General features: G+C 45.6%; 1 protein-coding gene across 1 annotated transcript in view; it reads right to left on the bottom strand.

The window, feature by feature from the left end:
- Positions 1–25492, bottom strand: part of Cdh1 (cadherin 1) — a 68944-nt gene that overhangs the window by 2657 nt on the left and 40795 nt on the right. Inside the window, exons 3-15 of the mRNA XM_021170407.1 lie at positions 18415–18638; positions 14212–14355; positions 13943–14098; positions 10270–10414; positions 9496–9671; positions 9091–9219; positions 7665–7847; positions 6389–6633; positions 5378–5523; positions 3379–3603; positions 2898–3125; positions 1794–1924; positions 987–1130 (exon numbers count right to left, since the gene is read on the bottom strand). Of these exons, the coding sequence (XP_021026066.1) occupies positions 987–1130; positions 1794–1924; positions 2898–3125; positions 3379–3603; positions 5378–5523; positions 6389–6633; positions 7665–7847; positions 9091–9219; positions 9496–9671; positions 10270–10414; positions 13943–14098; positions 14212–14355; positions 18415–18638 (2276 nt within the window). The remainder of the gene's footprint in view (positions 1–986; positions 1131–1793; positions 1925–2897; positions 3126–3378; positions 3604–5377; positions 5524–6388; positions 6634–7664; positions 7848–9090; positions 9220–9495; positions 9672–10269; positions 10415–13942; positions 14099–14211; positions 14356–18414; positions 18639–25492) is intronic.

The raw sequence follows: 25492 nt of genomic DNA, 5'->3' as shown, positions 1-25492 counted from the left end.
AAATTAGATTCTTCCTTCTGTAAGCACCTTAGGCGTGGTGTCTTAGCACAGCAAAAAAAAAAAGTAACCAATACCGGGCAGTGGCAGCCCACACCTTTAATCCCAGCACTTGGGAATGCAGCGGCAGGTGGGGCTCTGAGATTGAAGCCAGCCTGGTCTACAAAGAGAGTTCCAGGACAGCTGGGGCTATATGGAGAAACCCTGTCTTGAAAAAGAAAAGTAAAAAAAAAAGAAGGGAAAAAAAAAAAGAAAAAGAAACATACCTAAGACAGCAAAATAATGGAGCAGGATGGTAGAAGAGTTAATATGTTATATATGTGCATATGTTTTCAACAGAATAGAATGCTGAACCCAGCATCTCCTATTATCTGTTTCAGTGTTTTGATCAGAGCTGAAAGTATTTCTAACACATACAAGTACGTTACGTGAGTATGTTACATGAGGGATGCTATTTTTAGGGGCCTTAGGTAATCTGGAAAACACTGTGTGTGCTATGTATAGCGTGTTTTTGTGTGCACATATGTGTGCACATGTGCATATGAAAACCCAAGGTTGACAATATCAGGGGTCTTCCTCAACTTTTCTTCACCTCCTTTACTGAGACAAGGTCTCTCAAGAGAACCTAGAGCTTGCTGATTCAGGATGCTCTAATCTGAACACTAGAATAAACAGGCCACCATGCCTGCTCGGCACCAACTCCGGTCCTCAGGTAGCTGAGATGCTGTTTTATCTACCTGCCGAGCGGCCTCTGGCTCCCTATGACACTCCCCCAAACAGGTGTAACGAGTGCAGGAAACTCATGCAAAGCAGATTTGCTTTGTAACTCCTAGGTGTCCTAAATCTCTACAAGTAGATTTTGCTTTTGTCTCGGGGATGTAGGCACAGTACAGCAACCATTGGAAGGTTCTCCTCATTTAGAACATTTTTCTCCTTGGTTCGGAGTTAAGAGATGTACTGTGACTTGGCTCACAGCCTTGTCTACTCACTTCATCGATGAAGTTTCCAATTTCATCAGGATTGGCAGGACGGGGACGATACTGGGGCACGCTCATGAGGGTGGGAGCCACATCATTTCGAGTCACTTCCGGTCGGGCATCCAGGCCCCTGTGCAGCTGGCTCAAATCAAAGTCCTAGAGAGAAGAGCAGAGCATGAGAGCCTGTGAGAAAGAAGCAGCTGCTCGCACAGGGCAGGGCTTGCTTCATGGCATCACAGACTATGCTGATGGACAAAGCCAAACGACCCCCAAAGTGCCCAAATGCATATGAAATGGCATTTTCCAAACTACAAGTCTCCTGATGCAAACTGAAAGAAAAAGGAGCCCTTGGGGACTGCATGAACTCAAGCTATTGAGTCTTACTCGTTTCTCGGAACATGATTATCGGTTAATCACCTGGCAAATGCTTAGTCCTCCCTGTCACAGCTGATGCTAGTAGTGTCCTGTCTGTTAAAAATGGGCTCTGGCATGTGAGGGGCTTCAGGCAATAAGACAGCAACGCATGCCTACTGCAGCTCACATGAGGCTCCCGTGCAGCAGACCTGAGCATAGGCTGCAGCTTAGAGTCTTTCATCACAACGCTGCCTGGTTGGGAGAGCCCCTCACTGATTTACAGATGTTGTGAGTCTCAATGTAATCAACCAACAGTGTAAAGAACACAAGAATGTCTGGGGAAGAAACTTGAATTCTTGTGACCACGGAGTTCTGTCCTCCATAGCAGTACAGTAGGGTGATGACTAACATAGCCTACCCAACACCCCTTAATCAGATTTAAAGTTCTCCATCTTTCAAACCCACCTGGTCTTCTTCTCCACCTCCTTCTTCATCATAGTAATACACATTGTCCCGGGTATCATCATCTGGTGGCAGCAGGGGCTCTTTGACCACCGTTCTCCTCCGCAGAAACAGTAGGAGCAGCAGGATCAGAACTGGAGACAAGGAAGGAAGGCAGGGAAGAGTGATGAGCCACACGCAGGAAAGACCAGGGAAAACCACTGTCCTGGAATGCCACAGCCTTACCCCACCAGGCAGGTGGGCAGCCACCTGAACGAGGACTATCTCATGTCCAGCCAGATGAGATCATTTCTCAAAAAAACAATACAATAAAAATGATAAGCAAGTTTGACATCTGGCTCCTGACACCACTTCTGCTTCAAATGTCTGATATGAGAATTTCCCCAACTTTATCTACTGCCCCCCACAAAAAAAGTCAAGGTATATCCTCAATAAGCAAAACCCCATATCTTTGATCATTGAAATCCTCATGGCATTTTACCAAGCCCAGGACTCTCTACAGGTAAAATCAGAACAAAGACCACGAACAAAAATGACAGATTCCTTCCGAGCATCTCCACTCTCCTTCATCTTTTCAGCCACGGGCACCATCCGTTGCTCACTCGACCCTCCATCCATCACCATTGTCTCCCAAGCATGCAATGGGCTCATCATCACCCAGCTAAGAGAGGAGCTTCCAGGATGCCTTGTCATTTGTCATGGCTACACTTGGGCCAATGAGATGTGAGTGCTGCTGACATCTACAACCTGCAGGTAGGCAGCCTCTACTTCCCCTTTCATCTGCCCTCCAAGATGGAATTCGGAGGTGATGGTAGCTGCCAGCCTTGCCTGTGCTAACGAATACAGCGAGCTATATGTAAACCTGGCTGCCAGCTCAGCATTCCTTGGGGACTGGATTAAAATGAAGCATCTGAGGAGCCTCACTGGGGATCCTGGGTCTGAAGTCCCACTTACTGAAGGACTTACATGCACTCAATCTAGGAGAGCGCAAAGAGACAGAACAGAAGGATCCTGCGCCCCCTATACCCCAAATTAAAGCTCCTCCTAGGAGATGGTCCTTCCTGGTTTTAGAGGTCACAGGCTGAAGCACCTGCCATCCCAACTTACTCAGCAGGGCGAGGATCCCTCCAAGGATTCCAAGGATGGCAGGAACTTCCAATCCTGCTTCCACGGCTCCCGCCTTCATGCAGTTGTTGACCGTCCCTTCACAGTCACACACATGGACGTCCAACGTGGTCACTTGGTCTTTGTTCTGGTTATCCGCAAGCTTGAGATTGATTTTGTATTCGCCAATCTCTAAGTCCTTTCTTGGTTGCAAAATGAGAGATTCTTGAGCTGGGGAAAGGAAAACAGGAACGATGAGACCGGGAGAGGGGACAGAGCAAAAAAGCTCAGTGAATCGAAGGGTTTAGGGAACCAGAGACATCAAGTGACGGAGGAAGGAACTGCTTGGGGTTCATGTTACCGTGCAATACGCAATACGAGGAAAAGGAGCGTGCATGAATGCAGAAGGAACCAGGGCCAGATATCAAAGGGAAGGGTGAAGCGGGACAGGCAGAGCCTCTCTAAAGACAGCGAGCCTTCACACCTGCGTCATTATACTCAATGGTCCAGTTGACGCTGGCCCCATGGGTTAGCTCAGCAGTGAAGGGGGACGTGTTGGGGGGAAGGTCTGGATCCAAGATGGTGATGATATGAGGCTGTGGGTTCCTCTGGCAGAACTCCATGTTTCGAGGTTCTGGGATGGGAGCGTTGTCATTGACATCTAACAGGACCAGGAGAAGAGTCCCCGTGCCGGTGGCAATGGGTGAACCTATGGGAAAACATAAAAGGTGTCACAGATTAAGGACAGTGTCACCTTCCAGGAGGTCAAATTCTTAGTCTGCCCATGACCCCTCAGCAGGTTCCACACTAACCACAGGCGCCCTGCCCTTGTCTCGGCTTTCTGACAAGCACGCTGTGTATACAACGTCTTAGATTATTTCTCATTTCAAAGGCAGCTTTCTTCTTCTCTTTCTAGTACATTACTAATACAGTCCAATTCGGGAGTTTATTGTTTTGTTGTTGTTGTCATTTGTTTGTTGAGACAAAGCCTTATCCCACCCCAACCTCCTATAGAAGCCTGGCTCCGGCAGATCTTATTAGGAGGTTAGAAAAAGCAGAGTGCAGTAGAATTTGTTGGAAATGGATGGGAGGTGGGGGGCGGGCACATCCATTTTGAGGTCTTTTGGGCTACATCGTAAGTTCAAAACTAGCCTAGGTTATATGGGAAACCGTGTCTAAAACAAAAAACAAACAAACAAAACAAAACAAACAAACAAAGCTAAAAATCTTGGGGTATCCACGTGGTATATATATATATATATATATATATATATATATATATATATATATAGATAGATATATATAGATATATATAGATATAGATATATATAGTAGAGAACACACGTCTGTGCTTAGCACTGTGGTCAGTTCCCATTTCCATACAAAAAGGAAAAAGGGGCCGAAGAGACAGCCCAGTGACTAAGAATGCTTAGGGTTCAGTTTTTAGCACTTTCATAGTAGCTCCTGACTGTCTGTAACTCCAGTTCCAGGAGACCATCCTCTGTGGATAACAGGAACACAGGCAGGCTGCAATACCCATACACATTGTAGTAGTATGGATAGGTTTGGCTCCCATAGACTCGTGTGTTTGAATGCTTGCCCTACAAAAAGGGGCACTATTAGGAGGTGTGGCCTTACTCAAGTTGGTGTGGTCTTGTGGGAGGATGTGTGTAACTGTGGGGGTAAGCTTTGAGGTCTCCCGTGCCTAGGCTCCACCTAGTATAAAATCAGAGCCTCTTCCTAGCTGCCCTTGGATGAAGATGTACAACTCTCAGCTCCTTCTCTAGCACCACTGCCTGCATGCCTCTCGGCTTCCTGCCATGACGATAATGGACTAAACCTCTGAAACTTTTAGCCAGCCCCAAATGTTTTCCTTTGTAAGAGTTGCCTTGGGGGCTGGAGAGATGGCTTAGTGGTTAAGAGCACTGACAACTCTTCCAGAGGTCCCGAGTTCAATTCCCAGCAACCACATGGTGGCTCACAACCATCTGTAATGGGATCTGATGCCCTTTTCTGGTGCGTCTGAAGACAGCTACAGTATAGTCATATACATAAAATGAATAATAAATAAATCTTAAAAAAAAAAAAAAAGAGTTGCCTTGGTCATGGTGTCTCTTCACAGAAATGAAACCCTAAGACACACATAAAATTCAAAATAAAAGAGAAAAAAGTTGAAGATTGTAAGAATTAAGTAATAGTGAGTTCACAACCATGAACCTGAGAGACAAACCCAAGTTCCTGCAGGAAGGAGTGAGATTCAAGTGCAGAAAGGGAGAAGGGGGAAGGGGGAAAGTCTACTCGATCTAAAGTTTGGAATTCAGTTACCAAAAGTTTTATGTTATGATTGATTGTTTGTTATAGATAAAAGAAAGAATGAATCCCCCCCCCCCCCCACCTAGTAAGGCAGAGGCAGAGGGTGCAAACAAGCTGGAGAGGGATGAAGCCCAGGCCACAATGGGGATGGGACCACACGGTGTCCATACCGTCATCCGTGGCGATGATGAGAGCTACGTATGTGCTGTTCTTCACATGCTCAGTGTCTTCTCTGTCCATCTCAGCGCGCGTGAAAATGGCACCAGTCTCTGGGTTAATCTCTAGCCAGTTGGCAGTGTCTCTCCAAATCCGATACCTGAGGGCACAAGCTCTGGGTGAGAATAGGAACAGCAAAGGAACTGAGGAAGGTCACAGGTCCTCTTCACTTGTTACACAGTTGCCCCTTCTAAATACATATACGCATATATATTATAAACACTAATTTTATCTATGTGTGTGCGCCTGGATGTATATATATATGTGTCTCACATGGTGCAGGAAGTTAGAAGAGGTATCAGATCCCCAGGAACTAGAGTTACACATGCTTATGAGCTTCCATGTTGGTGTGAACCCCAGTCCTTTAGTAAAAAAGGTGGGGCGTGTGATACCCTGGGACCTGAGACTCACTGGCTGCCCACCGAATGGCCAATTCTTCAGTGAAACCCCGGCCCCCTTGTCGTGGACACATAAATCAGAATGTATTATCATTACATGACAAATGGCTATATATTTTTCTTTAATTTAAGATTTATTTATTTATTATATGTAAGTACACTGTAGCTGTCTTCAGACACTCCAGAAGAGGGCATCAGATTTCATTACGGATGGTTGTTAGCCACCATGTGGTTGCTGGTATTTGAACTCAGGACCTTTGGAAGAGCAGTCGGCATTCTTAACTGCTGAGCCATCTCGCCAGCCCCAAATGGCTATATTTATAGTTACATAAATGAATATATAAATTATGTATTAAAAAGCCAAAGTGGTCAGCCATGGTGACACATGCCTTTACTTTAGTCCCAGAACTAGGGAGGTAGAAGGAGCTCTATGAGTTTGAGGCCAATCTGGTCTACAAAACAAGTTCCAGGACAGTGAGAACTACAGTGAGACCCTGTCTCAAAAAAGAAGTGTGACTACAAATCAACACCCACTCAACAGTGGCCACTGAAAGTGATCCTACTCACGTGATCTTCTGACCCATGAACGTGTCCGGCTCTCGAGCGGTATAAGATGTGATTTCCTGACCCACACCAAAGTCTTCCGGCACTTCAACTCTCCTCTCCACAGGCATAAAGATGGGGGCTTCATTCACATCTATCACGTCCACGGTGACAGTGGCTGTGGAAGGGACAAGAGACCCCTCAAAGGGTTCCTCGTTCTCCACTCTCACATGAAGAATGTATTGCTGCTTGGCCTCAAAATCCAAGCCCTAGAGAACAGCAGAAAGACAAAGTTAAAACTAAAATACCACAGATCGGGTGTGTGGCTCGGTGGTAGAGCACCTGCCCAGCACGCTTAAGGTCCTGTGTTCGACCACCACTGCCACTGAACAAATATATAAGCTTTAAAAAATGGTTAGTCCAAAAAGAAATTTTTTTGGAGGGGTTTAGTTTCAGCTATAATCTTTAGGGTTTTTTGTTGTATTTTTTCCTCCCTGAGACAGGATTTCTCTGGAGCCCTAGCTAGCTATCCAGAACTCACACTGTAGACTAGGCTGGTCTTGAATTCACAGAGACCCACATGCCTCTGCCTCCCAAGTACTGAGATTAAAGATGCGCACTGCCACCAGCTGGCTCAGATACCATTTTTTGGTTGACAGTAGTTCTCAAACATGGCTGCTCACTTGCTGAAGAGGGCACTAAAGCTCTATAGACACTCTAGGCATCTACTAACTAACGTTTGCTAAATTTACCAGTAAGTCTTCCCCACTTTTAATTTGGACATATTCCAAAGATTTACCAGCAGTTGTGACCTGCCATGTAAGTCCTCTACAGAGTAACAAGTGCTCTTAACCACGGAGCCATCATCTCTCCAGCCCAGTGGTTCTTAACTTTCCTAATGCTGCGAGCTTTTAATACAGTTCCTCCTGTTGTGGTGACCCCAACCATAAAATTATTTTCATTGCTACTTCATAACTGTAATTTGGCTACTGTTATGAATAATAATGTAAATATGTTTTCAGGTGGTCTTAGCACCCCCACCCCCACCCCAAAAGGGGTCAGGACCCACAGGCTCTGCTGCCTAGCCTCAGGCTTTAGAATATTTTTCGAAGGAGCCATACCAATCTCACTTCTAAGGACCCAGGAAAACAGTCATGAGAGTTCTGCAAGCCCCAGCAGGTCAGTGCCACCCTCAGACTTCCAACCTCTCCCCTGCCAGTGTTGAGCCACTCATGAGAAGACATCGTGAAACGAGAGACCCTCAGCCAGCGGCACATCGTTCACTAAGCACCGTACAAACCTTGGCTGTTTTCAAAATGCCATCATTGGTCGTGGGGTCTGTGACGACAACGAACTGCTGGTCAGGATCATTGACTACGGTGTACACAGCATTCCATGCCGGGGTGTGGGGGGCATCATCATCAGTCACCTTGAGTGTGGCAATCCGGGCATTGACCTCATTCTCAGGCACTTGACCCTGGTACTGAAGAGGAAAGGAAAAATCAGGTCATTAGTGACAAGATGACAGTAAGCATAGACCCAGGGCTTGGGCTAAAGGAATGGGAGCCATACTGAGGCCAATTCTGGAGACATAGGCGGGATGAGTGAGGTCAAGAGACGCGCATGAGTCTCTAAGGATGGAAGTAAGAGCCCTGGGAACAGGCCATCAGTTCCCATCAGTAGACCAACTAGCAGCTCCGAGCACCCTCCTCTATACACGCCTGAAGTAGCTTTCTGAGGCCCTGGGTACAAGGACCCTCTGTTAGTCCCATTTTCTGCTTACTGTGATCTTAAGACATGTGTACCATTTGCTCCCACACCCATCTAACCTCTAGTCTCTATTAGTAAACACTAAATAAGATAAATCAGTTGTCCCTGGGGCCTATTGTAACAAAAGGGGAAAAAGTCAACCCTGCCTTTTGAATCTACATTATTTGGGCCTCTGCTAACTAAGCAACCACCATATCAACTTCTAACTCAGTAAAATACGATCTTCTCTTCTAAGGCTAAAAAGATGGCCATGGCATTATAAACCTGCCTGCCAACGTGGGCTATAAAAAGTTTAATTTGATTAAGTTCTGTGTGCACGTATGTGTGTGCAAGCGTACTAGAGTCTGCAGACGAAGTTCCTTTATCTGGCTCTTAAAACCTTTTCCTTGAATGTTTTTGACATTCATTCATTCATTTGATATTTGGCATTTAGTAATTCTTAACAAAGCTGGACATGGCATCTCACAGCTGTAACCCAGCATTTAGGAGGCGCGTTGTTGAGCTGTAACCCAGCATGGGTTACACAGTAAGATCTGGCTCAAATCATCCATCCTCCTAAAATTATATATTTCCTATAAATTGTAAGTTCCACAGACTAGAAAACTTGTCTGCTTTGAGCTGGCAGGTCTCCGGTAACACAGGGTGGAATATAAACTTAGGAAATGTGTGGAGTAAGTGAGACCCACGGATACTATAGAGATGCTGAGGTAAGGAGACAGCAAGGCCTCAGGAGCTTTCGGCAATACAATACACGATCATGTGCCAATGGCCCCAGGCAAAAGATAGAAGAAGCGTTTCAAAGGTTGTAGCTGTTCCAGGATGTTAGTTTCTAAGTCTGAAGCTCACATTCACTAACCTGGGGAGGAGTTTTTAAAGGGTTCACCAGGGCACAGGGGCAAAACTTAGCTCGTAGGCAATGAAGGGCCCCTCATAGAACAAAGAAGCTGGAGAGTTACCGTGCTCGGGTTGAAGACAGGAGCGTTGTCATTAATATCCGTGACAGTGATCACAGCCTTGGCTGTTGTGCTCAAGCCTTCGCCTTGAAGGTCAGCAGCCTGAACCACCAGAGTGTATGTATGGTAACTCTGTAGACACCAAAACACATGGAATCAGAACCCACTCCCCGTCAGTCACCCCAAACCCAGTGCAGCTTACTGTGTATAGAAAAGTATTTGACCACGTGCTTAACTGCTCAGGCTGCCTGTCCCCAGGCACAGAGCTTCTGCACAGGTATTTAGATATAAAGCCAAGCCACTTACACTAACTGACCACTAGGCTTAGCAGAGGGTTACACTGTCCATGGGATTTAATGTCTATTTGCCCTTCAAGCCCCTCTGCCATCCCCCTGAGTCCTGCCTGACCTCTCGGTCCAGCCCGGAGGTGAGCACACTGATGACCCCGGTGTCCCTATTGACAGTGAACATGTTTTTGTGAGGCAGCTCAGGATCCTGGCTGACAATGGTGTAGGCGATGGCAGCGTTGTAGGTGTTGACATCATCGTCTGCATCGGTGGCTGAGACCTGCATCACAGAGGTTCCTGTCAAAGGAGAGGGGTCTTAAATGGGTTGCAATGGCTACCCTGGGATTTGCTCACAACTATTCAGAACAATCCTGTTCCAGAAGATAAGCACACTTTGTCACAGTTTTTATTTCTAAAATTCTCATCAAGCTACCAGTCAAGGGGGCATCACACCAAACGAGCCATGTTCAGGGAACTCAACTTTCAATGCCTACAATTCAGATGTAAGGAGGAAAGGAAGATGGTGTTGGCAATAAATAAATATTGCTACCAAATCCTTCCTGTTCTGATTTCTTTTCAGATTTCTTCTTATTATTTTCCTCCTCCTCCTTCTTCTTCTAGTAGTATAGTAGTATGTACACTTGTAGATGCCCTTAAAGGCCAGAAGAGGGCATCACATCCCTTAGAACTGGAGTTATATACATGCACCACCAAGCTCATATGTGTTTCTACAGGTAGAAATTTATATTTGCTCCCTCATGCCTCCACCTCATCTCTCAGGGTGGCTTTCAAAGAGCAAATCGGAACTTCAGTGACACAACCTCTAATCCCATCCTTCAAGGTCTAAAGAACCCAAATGTCTTTCTGGGTACTCAGTTCCTTGAGACTAATTTACCTGGAAGAGCGCCTTCTGCAACGGATCCCTCAAAGACCGCCTGGATGAACTCTGGCCTGTTGTCATTCTGATCTGTCACTGTGATCACTATCTCCATGGGATCCTCCACTGCTTCCCCATTTGATGACACGGCATGAGAATAGAGCTGCAAGAGAGTCAAGTGAGGGTTACTTGGAAGAAGATCCAGGGTGGTAAGTCTGGCTAGAACGGCTCCATCTAGCCTCCACTCTTTCTACTATGACACCTTCATGTGAGAATTTTCCACATTGTGTGTTGCTGCTTAATGAACTCATGATGAAGTCTCAAAGCTAGAGACAACCACCAGCCAGACAGCCCATTTATCACATAACACACATATTTCAGTTGGGGTCATTTTCCCTCTGGCTATTTCAGTCTAATATTTTCCTGAGATTTTTCTATATTTGGCACCTACAGATTATCTCCCTCCTCCCTAAGTTCACATTGCAACCAAGTCTCAGAAGTGTGCTTCACTCCCTATAGTTATTATCAGAATATGTATCATCTAGGTAAGAAATTTCTCCCCAAGAAAAAGTTGACATTTAAAAAAATGTCAAAAAATGTCAAAAATTAAAAAAAAAATTTTTAATTTTTAATATTTTTTATTACATATTTTCCTCAATTACATTTCCAATGCTATCCCAACATTCCCCCATACCACCCCCCACTTCCCTACCCACCCATTCCCATTCTTTTGGCCCTGGCATTCCCCTATCTTGGGGCCTATAAAGTTTGCAAGTCCAATGGGCCTCTCTTTCCAGTGATGGCCCACTAGGCCATCTTTCGATACATATGCAGCTAGAGACAAGAGCTCCGGGGTACTGGTTAGTTCATCATGTTGTTCCAACTATAGGGTTGCAGATCCCTTTAGCTCCTTGGGTACTTTCTCTAGCTTCTCCATTGGGAGCCCTGTGATACATCCAATAGCTGACTGTGAGCATCCACTTCTGTGTTTGCTAGGCCCCGGCATAGTCTCACAAGAGACAGCTATATTTGGGTCCTTTCAGCAAAATCTTGCTAGTNTNTGCAATGGTGTCAGCNTTTGGAAGCTGATTATGGGNTGGATCCCTGGATANGGCAGTCTCTAGATGGTCCATCCTTTCATCACAGCTCGAAACTTTGTCTCTGTAACTCCTTCCATGGGTGTTTTGTTCCCAATTCTAAGAAGGGACACAGTGTCCACACTTTGGTCTTCATTCTTATATATATATATATATCATTGCCTGCTCTGCTACAGGTCCTTTGTTCAATTCCTAGCATCCACATGGTGACTCATAACCACCATGACCTCTGATGACCTCTACTGGTGTACAGTCATACATACAGGCAGAACGCCAATTTAAAAAGATTTATTTATTTTTTTATGTGCATTGGTGTTTTGTCTACATACATGTCTGAGTAAGAGTGTCGAATCGTTAGGAACTGGAGTTACAGACAGTTCTGAGCTGCCATGTGGGCTACAAATTAAACCAGGGTCCTTTGAAGGAGTAGCCAGTGCTCTTAACTGCTAAGCCATCTCTCTAGTGCCCAACCTTTCTCCCTTTTTTATGTATATAATAAGTGTTTTGGCTCCAGGTAGGTATGTGTACCATATGTGAGCTGGTACCTATGGAGGACACTGAGTTCCTTGGAACCTGAGTTATAGATGATTATAAGCTACCTTGTCAGTATGGGAAACCACACTCAGTTCCTTTACAAGAACAACCAGTGAGTGCTCTTAACAACTAAGCCATCTCCTGAGCCAAGTCAACATCTTTCACTTTATGTGTATGTATGTGTATATGTCAGAAGTCATCTAGGAAAGGCTAAGTGAGCTTTCTGGAGATGGCCCACCCTTCTGAATAAGTGCAATGGGTGAGCTCTGAGAACATAGGGTCCTTAGAGGATTCATCCCAGGATTGCAACTTGCTGCTGATATGCCTTTCCTGTCACTATTACATAGCCTAATGATTCCTGGGCATCAGCCCACCCAATTCTGCAGGAAATGTGCCCACTGCACATTTCCTGCAGAATCAATATAAAAATATGCTTTCATATAGTAATGCTGTGTAGAAGAATTAATGATTACATAAATCCTGATAATGATTTTCAGAATTCCTAAATTGATACAAGTAATCTCAAGTCCCCTGTAGAAGAAAAAGCTGCAAACAGAGCCCTGTAACGCTTCATGTGTCACAGGCTAATTGCACTAGGAAAAGAAAGCAGGCTTGGAACAAATTTATGACCAAGGAAAACATTCCTTCTGGTTAGGAACAAGGTCACTAACTGGTAACGAAAGGTCATAAACTGGGAATGGATAATTTATTGTAGATGCAAAGACAACAAATAAAATATTGACTAGTTTATCTATATAAAACTTTAAAAAGAGGTAGGTGATTTATCTCCACAAAACCGTGCTAATTTGTGATAAAAAATTAATTACTTATATTGAACTTATAGATCTAGAAGATAGATAACAGATGTTTAGTCAGATACTATCTTAATGGGAAGAGATTAAACATTTCTGCTCTAACTCCTTAAACCTTATGACATGAACTATTGCCTTAAATATACTATGAACTTATAGAACGGAAAAGTGTTTAGAAAATCATGTAAACCGAGCAGCGGTGGTGCACACCTTTAATCCTAGCACTTGGGAAGCAGAGGCAGGTGGATTTCTGAGTTCAAGGCCAGCCTGGTCTACAGAGTGAGTTCCAGGACAGCCAGGGCTACACAGAGGAAACCCTGTCTCGAAAAACCAAAAATGGAAAAAAATAAAAATAAAAATAAAAAAAATCATGTAATCAATTATCCTGCTGTAACAATTCTACCTGATAGCTGTATGAGGTAATTTTCAGAGAATGTGTGAATACTGAGAACAGAAATAAAGATTTGTTGGAGATTCTTTTCTCTGCTTCATCCAGAGTGAAGAGTCTTTTCTGTGGGCCTGACTCTTTTCCTTTCTCTCTGGCCCACAAAGAGTTAACAGAACTCTCAGCCTCAGAGTCAAAGAAGAGCCAGCCTAAGCAACTAACTTCTTTTCTTAATCCCCTGCTGCTATCAGCAGGAGTTAATTGCCAGAAAACATGAGCCTTTAACCACAGAATAGTGAGAGAGAGTTAAATTGCCAGACAGCTTCTCACCCCCAGAACAGCAAGAAGAGTTATGAAGCTATCATCAGCCTTTAGCTTTATCCAAGGCTCCTCCACCTCCATACCTGTTAGAGCAGGCTAGTCCCCAGCATGTATATGTATGTATGTCTCTGTCTCTCTCTATCCCTGTCTCTGCCTCTGTGTGTGTGCGTGTGTGTGTTCACATACACTTTTGTGCAGTTATCAAGGGAGGTCATACGGTGTCAGAACACCCAGAGCTGGAGTTTCAGGTGGTTGTGAGCTACCCATGTGAATGCTGGGAACTAAACACAAGATTCTCTTCAAGGGCACCAAATGTTCTTAACCACTGAGCCATTCCTCCAGGCCTACTCCGACAGCTTCCATCTAAGCTCATGTATGATGTGAGGAATCCCTACAATATCAACAACTAACCATCACAACTTTAAGATAAGTTAAGCTACTTATATGTCCAGGGCATCCAAACTGGGGATAAAACACCAGCTGCTCCCAAAATTTGACAACCGTTACCCAGTGGCCAACAAGTGTCTACAAAAAATACTCACGATGTACTTGGCAATGGCTTCTCTATCCAGAGGCTGTGTCACTTTCAGCCAGCCTGTCTCCCTCTCAATGATGAAAACACCAACAGGGGGTTTGTCAGCTCCTTGGCCGGTGATGCTGTAGAAAACCTTTGTTTCTTTGTCCCTGTTGGATTTGATCTGAACACAAAACAGAAGAAGATCAGAACTGGCCAGGAAAGATCTCAACATGGGGTCTTTTCATTTTCTCTTCTCTCAAGAGGACAGAGCCTGCCACCAACTTCCTCCCCTACCTGAACCAGGTTCTTTGGGAATTCGCCCTTTTCATTTTCGGGGCAGCTGATGGGAGGGATGACCCAGTCTCGTTTCTGTCTTCTGAGACCTGGGTACACGCTGGGAAACATGAGCAGCTCTGGGTTGGATTCAGAGACGGGGTCCTAAGAGAAAAGAAGATTAACAAAATGAGGTAATGCAGAAGACATACGGGTCTAACAGTTCATCCATCCCACCGACGTCCACCATCTTGAATTTAGTGACTCATTCTCAATGACAAATTACCTGTACCATTCAAAATGAACAATTAAAGCATAAGCCAAAGAAATGAACATACTGTTGTCTGGACGCTGACTTCCCACAATAGTTCCTATGCCTAAAAGCTTGGTTCCTAACTTAGTGGCTAATGAGAGGCCTTCAGATCACAGAAGATATTGAGACCCGAGTCTCACCTTTGCTTTCTGGATCATAAGACAAGTAGTTTACTCTCCTGTGTGCTACCCCAATTAAAGGACAGAATAAAGTATCATTTGGGCTTGAACCTCCAGAGCTAAAAACCCAAGCAAACCTCACCACCACCACCACCACCCAGTGTTAGTATGTTTTGTTGTTGTTGTTTGTTGGTTGGTTTGTTTGAGATAGGATTTCTCTGTGTAGCCCTTTGCTATCCTGGAACTTGTTCTGCAGACCAGGCTGGCCTTGAACTCAGAGAAATCCACCTGCATCTGCCTTCCAAGTGCTGAAATTGAAGGCATGTGCCATCACCACCAGGTTGTTCTCATTAAATTCTTAATGTTTAGCATTCAAATAATCACTGTGCATACAAAATTTGTGGGTCCAGACATTTGACAATTGTATTTAAAAGTTATTTCAAACTTATATAGTACATGCCCTTTAAGCCATACACTGATAACGTCAGAAGTAATTCAGTAACTAGCTATTTGGGAGTTCTAAGCTTCCCTTCTTTTGTTTTCCTAGGGATACAGCTCACCAAAGTGGAGCTATCAATCAACGAGTTTGGGGAATTGCTATTAAGAACTATTTCTGAGATCGATACAAACATGTTAATCTTATTGTGTTATATCTGTAAGGGTTGCATTTGTTCTAACAGAAGCAGCTGGGCTAGGAATCAAAAATTACCTGGAGACTTGCATTGAACCGTTCTCATGTGCAATAAGGATAACTTCCTGCACACTCAGGGAAACAGGAAAGCCTAAGATGAAAGGCGACACCTCCTGGATTGTTTTAAGTGTTTTAGAATGATTCGTGGTAACAAAGTTTCTACAAGATTTCATCCTTACCCTCCCCAGGAAGACACTACATCAACAGAGACCACAGCTGCCAAGTTCTAGTCAGGCCCTCTTTCCTCTCTGTCTGTTGTTTGGTTGGAACATTTTTAGAAACAATCTCATGAAGCCCAGTCTGGCTTCAAATTATGCGGCCATCGGAGATCTTGAACTTCAGGTCCTCCTGCCTCCACTCAACAAAGGATGGATGATGGGTGCATTTATGTGATGGTAGGGAATAGAAACCAGGGCCTCATGCACTCTAAATCAGGACTCATCAACTGAGCTACATTTTCAGCCCTTCTGGATTGGTCCCCCCTGCCCCCAAGAATCGAAACAGGAAAGACAGACATAAAATGTGACCAAGTATTCTAGAACTCAGTCTCACATACCTGCCACACACACAGTCTTACCATCCCTGCATGTGTTACCTACAGAAAAAAGCCAGCATGAGCTAAAGGCTGGCTCTGGGACTGGCTACCTGGCTACCAGAATAGCTCCCCCTCTGTCTCCAGAGGATCACATACCTTCTGTGAGAACTGTCCCAATATCTAAAATGGGGATTTGTTTTGTTTTGTTTTGTTGAGATAGGGCTTCACAGCATAGTCCCGGCTGGCCTGAAACTTACTATGTAAACCAGCACTTGGGAGGCAGAGACAAGCAGATTTCTGAGTTCAGTGACAGCCTGGTTTAAACTGTGAGTTCCAGGCCAGCCAGGGCTACATATGAGAAACCCTGTCTTGAAAAACAAAAACCAACGAAACAAACAGAAGAGGTGTGAACCACCACACCTGGCTTGGGCGTTTCCAAAATGCAGACTTGATATAGCAAAAATGAAGAGTGAAGTCAGCAGAGGGAAAGATGAGGGTGAGGGGGCCAGGGGAAGGACAACCTCCAAACTGTTCTTGGTCTTAGAAAGCTCCCACAGTCAACTGCCTGGTGGGGACTTACAGTGCTGAACACACATGCATGCTTGACCGCCAGCAAGCTGGGGCTTGGGTCTCAGGAAGCCATAACTAACATAACAGAACTAAGTTCTTCACTTCTCTAATTCCAGAGAGGAAAACTACATCCGGGGATTATTAAATCTCAGGAATCTCAAGAGTCTTCAGAGAACAGAACAGAAATCAACTTTAAAGGCTTTGGCACAATCCACGCCCCGGGAGCAGAAATCAAAGTGTGTCTACAATGTCCCCTAGAGAGACACCATAGGAAGTGCCCAGAGACCATTCTCAAAATGGACAGAAGCATTTATGTGGCTTTTGGTGACATCCTCCAGGGACATTCCCAAGCAGAATCTAGACCACACACAATCTGTGTATCAGCCTCTTCACTGTACGGGTTTTCGGGACAGCGCAGGACCTAAGAGCAGCACTGCAAACATCAGGAGAAGCATAACGACAGTGCAAAGAAGACTTAAAACAAACAAGCAATCTGTTTATCATCTCTGTGTATGTTTGCATGAATTGAAGGCACCATTCATGTGTAAGCACCGCAGAGGCCCGAAAGGGAGCCTGTGTCTCCTACAGCTGGAGTCCTGGCTGTTCTATGGTACCTAATGGAGGTTTTGGGAACAAAACCTACAGCTGTCTCTTCAGCTCTAAAAAGGGACTGGTCTTCCTTCCACCTCCTTGCTAAATAAGACACACATTCTCCCTCCAAGAAGGCAAGGCCAACAGAGAGTATTTGATAAGACTCTAACCTTCCACTCAGCCCTCCCTCCATAGCTTAGGTTCACATAGGTAGTCAACCAAGAGCAGATAGAAATGATTTTTTTTCAAAGCCAAATATGGTTGTACATGCCTGTAATCCCACACTTTGGAGGATTAGGAGTTCAAGGCCATCCTGGGCTATATATCAAGTTTGGGGACAATCTTGGCTACACAAAACCATCCTTTAAATAAAACAAAAAGGGGGACAGAAAGGATTCTGCAAGATTTTTTTTTAAAGGTATCTAGAGTAGGGGGTGTAGCTCAGTTGGCAGAGTACTAAGTCTAGCATGCATGAACCCCTGTATTTAATCCCTAGAGCCCCGCAAACCCAAGCTTGTGATGGCACAAGCTTACAACCCTATCACTCGGGAGATAAAAAATTAGAAGTTATCTTCTGCAGTACAGTGAGCTGGGCACCATCGTGGCTATAAGAAATCCTGTCCAAAAAAAGAAAAGAAAAACGAGGGAGAACCAACCCTGTATCAAACATATTAGTACACACCCACAATCCCAGATCAAGAGACTATGAGTTTGAAGCCAACCTGGGCTCAAACCAAAATAACTGTGAGAACAACTCTGTCCGTGCAGGACATATGCAGACTTACTAATAAGGGTGCAACAGTGACTGTCGCATAGAGTAATGAGTTGAGCATTATCTTAAGTAGAGGTGCATTAGCAGGAGGACATGCTGGCTATAGGCAAATATCCTCACCCCTACTGAGCATTTAGATTTTCATATTCATAAAGGAAGAAGATGGTCCTTGTGGATACCAAGTGTATTGCACGTTCTCGGTGTCTCCTGTGTGTAAATTCACTCAGTCTGCACAGGTGAAATGACCCCTCTGGTGTCCCTGGGGTTGTTGTCAGAGAGAAAACAACTGTGGGCTAACAATCCAGGCAGGGCCAGTGTCTTCCTCATTAACCCATACTACCAGAGCCACAGAACCCAACAGCAAACCCCAAGCCCAATAGGAATGGATTCAGTCAGAATGAAAGACTGTCCTCAATGGGGGGTATTTTTGCCACCCCCACCCTAAGAATCATGAGTTTACGGAGATTCTTCTGCAGGTATTCCAGGCATCAGGGATGCCACGTAGCATCCCAGAGTCTTCCCATAAAATTATCTCACCCAACAAGTCTCCAGTGCCAAGACTATGCCTCCCCCCAGATTAGACAGCTCCCTGAAAAATACACACATATCGGAGAAATACCCCCAAGTACGTACGCGGTGGTGGTGCCGGTGATGGTGGTGCCCCATGGACTTCAGCGTCACTTTGGTAGACAGCTTCCTATGACTGGAGTCCCAGGCGTGGACAAGGAAACTGGTCTCCAGTTTATGGAGCTTTAGATGCCGCTTGACTGTGATGGTACCGTCTGTCGCCACTTTGAATCGGGAGTCTTCTGAAAAGAAGGCTGTCCTTGGCCGGCCAGTGCATCCTTCAAATCTCACTACAGGATGGAGATCACAGAGATTAGGAAAGTGGACAGATCGCAGACAGGACATTTCTTCTCCAGAAAGGAAACCTGAGTCACCTAGCACATCATACAAAATACACACCAACGCAACAAACCAAGAACTGGTAATGAACAACCCTACCCGGAGAGCCTTGGCCTCATCATTAGATTCTTCCCAAATACAGGGCAACTGACATTTGGAGTCTGGGTGGCTTTTTGTTTGTTTGTTTGGTTGGTTGGTTTTCTTCACTTAATTGTCAATGAGTATCTTGTCTATAAAGCAATCTTTCATTTTCAGAGTGAAAGCAAAAGAGAGATTACTTAATATGAAACCAGACGGGGAAATGTCTCATCGGGTCAGAGTGCTTGCAGCGTGGCATGGTGACCAAAGTTCAGACCCTTAAACTCAGGTAGAGCAAGATGTGGTAATGTGCCTCTGTAAGCCTGGTGCTCCTGCGGCAAGATGGGAGATTCACCCAGAAGCTCATGGGCCAGCTAGCTCAATGTATGCAGCCAAGTCTACAGAGACAAGAGACCCTGCCTCAAAGCAAGATGGAACAGAAGAACCGAGTGCCAAAGTTGGCCTCTGACCTCTATACCCCTCCACGGCACATCTGTACCTGCACTTATGCAAACATCAGACCCACTCACACACATACACCACACACAAACAAAACAGGTATGGGGGCAAGGAACACTGGTTACATTTCCAGAGGTAAGCAAATCTGAGGCTGTAGGAAACCCTGCCTCAAAAACCCAAGGCACCTAGATGGCTGAGCAGGCAAGCATGCTTACAGCCAATCCTGAGCTCCATTGCTGGAACCCCACAGTGAAAGAACTCACTCAAAGGATAAGAGAACTAACTGTGTATGGGAGGGTTGGGGAGTAGGGTTTCAAGACTGGGCTCTGTGTAGCCCTGGCCATCCTGGAACTCACTCTATAGACCAGGCTGGCCTTGAACTCAGAGATCCTCCCGCCTCTGCCTCTGCCTCGAGTGCTAGGATTAAAGGTGTATACTAGCACTACCCAGCTAAGAGAACGGACTTGTAAGCTATCCTCAGACCTTCTCGGGCATGCCATGGGACATTTTGTGCTCATGGGCACAAGGGGTGTGTGTGTGTGTGTGTGTGTGTGTGTACACACAAAGAGAAGTGTAATAGAAAAACTCTCAGAGGGTACATTTGAGTGAATTCACAACAAATCTCAGAAGTTAGCTTACTTTCAGACTTTCAAACAATTGCCCATCAATCACTCCCACAACAGAACTTCTACTTTGCCTAAGCATTCTCTCAGGAAAATCCCTACTCCCCTGCCTCTTTCTCAAAGGTAGGCACCTCTACATTCAGGTGGACGCAACACTTTCTGCCCCAGGAGGAGATGCCTGTGCTACAGTGCTCATTTCTTCCACCAGGGGTCACCCTTGTAAACATCTCAGAAGCCCAAAGCCCCTGTACTTGACAGAGAAAATAGATATGAATGTTGTTTCAGTGAGCAAGAAGAGGGAGGGTGCAGGCACCACCAGTCTGACTGGCAAAAATACACACTTCGGAACAAAAGGCAAATGAGAGATGACAGTCACAGGAGGATCTGTCTAAACTTGAAGCAACTATCCTTTCTTATGGGAAGAATGGATGTGTAGGAAAGAGAGACAGAGAGAGTCTGTCTGTCTGTCTGTCTATGTAGTCGATGTTATCCGCCTTGTTTTGTAAGACTAGAGTCTCTCATTGGCCTGGAACTCGACAAGTAAGACAGGCTGGCTAGCCAGCAAGCACCAGAACTCCATCTGGTTATCTGCCTGCGCATACTGAGACTACAAGTCCTACACAGAGAGTGGCAGACTTTCTTCAGGGCACAGCAAGCACTTTACAGGCTCAGCCATCTCCCCTAGTCCCCAGTTAGCACTTTTAAAGTCCCGATTAGGAACATTTAAAGACGCTCTTAAAGAAACCCTCCCAACCTGCAGCACAGGTACTGGGGGGAGGGGGAGGGCATCTGAGTCATCTTTGGGGGCCTGTCACATAAGCAGGGAACAGGAGCTGGCCTTGATTCCTTTCTCCAGCCCGCACAAATCTAGCCAGTGAAAAACCAACAGGAACATGACTGGACCTGCCGAGGGTGGTAGCAAAAGAGAGCGAGAGGCTTGGTAAATAACCTGGTGCGAGGCAATTAACCTGCTCAAGGCACCTCTTAATGGCGGCTCGGCCTCACCCTTGGAGAAGTGACACCTTGGAAGTATGACAAGAGAGGCCCGACCTGAATTTCCAGGTGCTGGTTAAGGCTCATTATCTTTCTGTAAAACCAGATCCCCTGGGCTGAGAAATAAGGGAAAGTTGGAGGGGCTCGTCGGCTCCAGGAAGGTTCTAGAAGTTGTCTTCCACGGGGCTCGGCTATGCAGAACTCTGAGAACACCAAGATCAGCCCAAGGAGCTGGGTGTACATTGATGTTTCCGCAGGGGAAGGTACTGAATAAAGAAAGCTGGCAAGGGACTAAGTCAACCTCACCCAGTGGGACACCTTTCCTTAACCAGCTGTGCTGTGCACTGGTCCCCATGGGAATTAAGACCCCTGAGCATCTGTCTCTTAATTGGAAAACCTACCACAGTAGTCACCACCATCATCATTACCAGGAAACCCCACAACCTCAAACTGGGCGTGGTAGTGCATACCTGCAATCCCATGATTGGAAAGTCTGAACTAATACTTTCAATTACTCTTGTCAACTACTTTGGCCACATTTTAAATATTTGCAGAACACTATCGTTCCAGGCTCCATTTTAAGCACTTCACAAACATGAAACCATTCAAACCCAGAACTTTATACAGTTGATATATTGGGCATGCTTTGCTTTCTATATCTTGCTTTTTCAGACTGGGTCTCTTCTCTGTACGTAGCCCTGGCTGTCCTAAAGCTCACTCTGTAGACCAGGCTGGTCTCGAACTCACAGAGATCTATCTGCCTGCCTCTGCCTCCTGAGTGCTGGGACTAAAGGTGTGCGCCACCACGCCTCTGGCACATCCTCTTTTTACAGATGGGGAAATCGGCAAGGCTGGGATTTAGAAGGCAGTCTGGGATCTCTTGCTCCTTGATTGCATTCCTTGCCTCTCTATAGAGGGTCTTTGCCCTGGTGGTGGTCTTTGCCTGTGTTTCCTTAGGCTTTAATTTTTGTATGTATGGGTTTGTCTGTCTGTCTGTCTCTGTGTGTTTGTGTGTGTGGGGGGGGGTGAGATGATGACAGCTTGCAGGCATCAAGTCTCTCCTTCCATGTGGGTCCCTGGGATCAAACTCAGGCTGCCAGGCTGGGCAGCAAGCATTTTTACCCATTTAATCCTTTTCGTCCTCTAGTCCCTTATATATGTGCACAGGGGTATGTGGCAGGGGATATATGGGGATCAGAGGACAACCTCATGGGGTTAGGTTTATGCTCCTGCTGTTACATACATCCCATGGACTGATATGCCACTGAGCTACTGGGGAGGGATGGGGCAACTTCTCCCTGCCCCCATCCCAGCCTTGCTGAGGCCCCTTCAGCATGGGCTTTCTTTTCCTGAAATTATACACTGCTGAGTTCAGAGCTTAATTGGTTCACCCCTAAATGAGGGCTCTTCACTGCTATTCAAGACTATCTCTGCCCCACCCCAATTGTTGGCAATGCAATCGAAAACTTTGCATACATAGACTAGCCCGTGCTAGTACCTCTATTATGGGCATGAATGATAACTGGAGAAAACTGATAGAAGAGGGGTTGAGGTGGGCTTTTTTCCCCCTAAATACAGCTCTGTAGTAGAGCATTTGCCTATAACACATGTAAAGTTTTGAGTTAAATTACCAATAGGGAGTAGGGGAGGGTTGGTCTCAATCCTAGCACTTGAAAGTGGAAAGAGAACCAGAAATTCAAGGTCATCCTGGGCTACATAGCAGATTGGAGGCCAGCCTGGAATACATCAGACTGCCTTAAACTACCCACCCAAGAAGGGTGTGTGTGTGTGTGACATTATTGTTTCTTTGCTGATTACAATTAAAATAAATTCTTTAAGTGACAAAAAACAAGAATGTCTTTTTAGTATGCCTAAATTTTGTATTCATTGTTAAGCACCCCATCTTCTAGCAGGCTTGGCAGATGTAGTAGCTAACAGCAGAAAACCCCTGGGAAACAATTCGATACAAATAAAAGCGGGGTTGGTGAAAGCCTCTGGTCACGTGGGCGGGCGGGCAAGCGGGAGCCTTAGCTACATTCTTTTCCAGTAATTGCCATCGGGCCAAGGCCAGCCTCACTTGAAGGATCCCATTTCTTCTTCCACTAGGGTGGCCGTCTCTGGAATGTGAGTGGGTAGAGACAAGGAACCTCAGAAGCCTCTGAACATCACAGAAAATGCTGGGGCTCCAGGACAGGGTCCTGTCACCAAGGGCAGCTGACCATGGTTGACTGCTTTAGTAACTAATGGGTGATCCAGTCCCTGGGAAACTGTTTGGAAATAGAGCCCTGCTCATACCATGCACAAGGCAGGACATGAAGAACAGGGGGTTTTCTTTTTCTTTTTTTGGACTGCCTCCTTTGTTCAAACCTCTTCTCTGAGTATCCTTGAGGAGAGAGGTTCCACAGGCAATGCTGAGACCTCTGTTCAGCTGTACTTGAAGGACCAGTTATTTACACACAGGTGGTTGGCTCAAGGGAACAAAGGTCTGATCAGAGTTTTCCTTCCGAGCTCCAGGGGACTACACTGCTACTGTGTATCCCAAAAAGACCTCTGTATTTTCTGACCCAAACTCTGAAGACCAGAAGATAAAAAGTTTCACCCTGGGCTGGAGAGATGGCTTAGCCATTAAGAGCAGTGATTGCTTTTCTGGGGGTCCTGAGTTCAAATCCCAGCAACCACATGGTGGCTCACAACCATCTGTAATGGGATCCAATGCCCTCTTCTGGTGTGTCTGAAGACAGCTACAGTGTACTTCCATATACTAAATAAATCTTTAAAAAAAAAAAGTTTCATCTGCAGGATGAGGGGACTGGAGTAGACAGTCTCTTGTTTTGTGGTTCAGTATTCCTTTCTAAAGTCTTCACAGATGTCACCACCCAGAAAACCTCTCCCCAGGTCATTTTCTTAGATGGCATTGGGCAATGCAATGCTGGAATGCCCTCCTTTGATGTAAAATATTAACATGTCTCATGTATGAGGTTGATGATACCTTTGATGGGTGTCCACAAAACTAGAAAGGACTACAAGCTTGTGAAACAACCACACCCGCAGGAGATGTCACCATAGCTTTAGAAACAGGGCATGGACAAGCTACCCTCTGTTGCCAAGGACACATGGGTTCACTCTGATAGGTCGCTATTTGTGTCCATCTCTTGAAAGCTGAGGACAAGAACTATAATGTACTGTTTATTAGCTACAGAAGCCCTGGGTTGGATACACCTAGTCAGGTGTATACAGTAGGAGGCATTTAGCAACTCTTGTTCATAAATGAAATAGCAGAAACACAGATAGGTAAAGGATGTGGCCCAGCCACATGGCTAGGAACAGACAAGAGGCTGTGGTCTCTGTCACCTAGGTTACCTGGCTATTAAGTGAAGATTAACAGGAAGTAGCTACAGCTACTAGCAAAAGATCAATTCCGTAGACAAGGGCCTCAGAACCACAAGGATACTAACAGAAGAGGTTTGAACAAAGGAAGAAGTCTAAAGCCAGACTCAAGAACCTCCCTCCTATAGTCCCATCATTTGGGAGGCAGAGGCAGGCAAATTCCTGGGTTCAAGACCAGCTTGATCTTATACAGAGTTCCAGAGTTTTACACAGAGACACCTTGTCTTGAACCAAAAGGAAAAAAATGAAAGTAAAAAACAAACAAAACCTCCACATTATGTCCCCACTTGTCATAAACTGAAATAAGCTGTACTCCCCTAACAGGTCACCTACCCCTACTCCTGCAAGGACCAGGAGCTCAAAAGGTCATTACTACACAAACAACGCCCCAGCCTGTGTTCCTAATGCCATAGATATGTGCACCTGTGTTGAAAGGAGGCTCTGGGGGGAATCCCAAGGACAGGAAACTTATTTGCATTAAAGTTACCAGATTTTCTCCCAACTTCTCTTAAATGTCCTGGTCCAAAACAAAGTCTAACTAACCACTAATTCCAACCAGGAGGCCAGGTGTGGTGGCATACCCCTTTAATCCCAACACTTGGAGGCAGGAGGGTCAAGAGGCTACAGAGCAAGTTGGAGCCTAGAGTGGACTCCTAGTGAGACTCTGTCTCAAAAAACAACATCAACAAAAACATCTCAAAGGAGGCCAGGGATAATACCCAGAGAAGTACAGTAAGGAGAGCCCAGCAAAGGCACAGAAGGGAGAGAATTCACTCAGGCTCAATTAACCCTGACTTCTGAGAGTAAACAGGACAAAGGACACTCCATCATCACCCAGGACTGTCCCCCCAGATGTAAGGTCATTCATGCTGACTGTAGACATCGGGGCAGCGATTACCTGCCCAGGTTCTACCTGGCCTAATGTGTTCCAAGCTCCATGGTAACTCCAGGGAGCCAACCACAATCAACAGGGTAAAGCCTGCCATCAGCCTCAGACATGAGACGTGATAATAGTCTTGCAGCTTGGTGAACGTGGTTAAACACATTCAAGGGTTCCGGCCCCAGTCTTGCCTCTCTCTCTCTTACACCACAGCTCACCTCTGCCAAGCGGCACTTCCCCAACTCATCCCCTCAGGAATGTAAGGATTCGGGGCTGGTGAGATGGCTCAGTGGGTAAGAGCACCCGACTGCTCTTCCAAAGGTCCAGAGATCAAATCCCAGCAACCACATGGTGGCTCACAACCATCCGTAACGAGATCTGACTC

Source organism: Mus caroli, chromosome 8 (assembly GCF_900094665.2).
Source record: "Mus caroli chromosome 8, CAROLI_EIJ_v1.1, whole genome shotgun sequence".
In the NCBI taxonomy this organism is placed as follows: Eukaryota; Metazoa; Chordata; class Mammalia; order Rodentia; family Muridae; genus Mus; species Mus caroli.
This window is presented reverse-complemented; position numbering and strand designations above follow the sequence as displayed.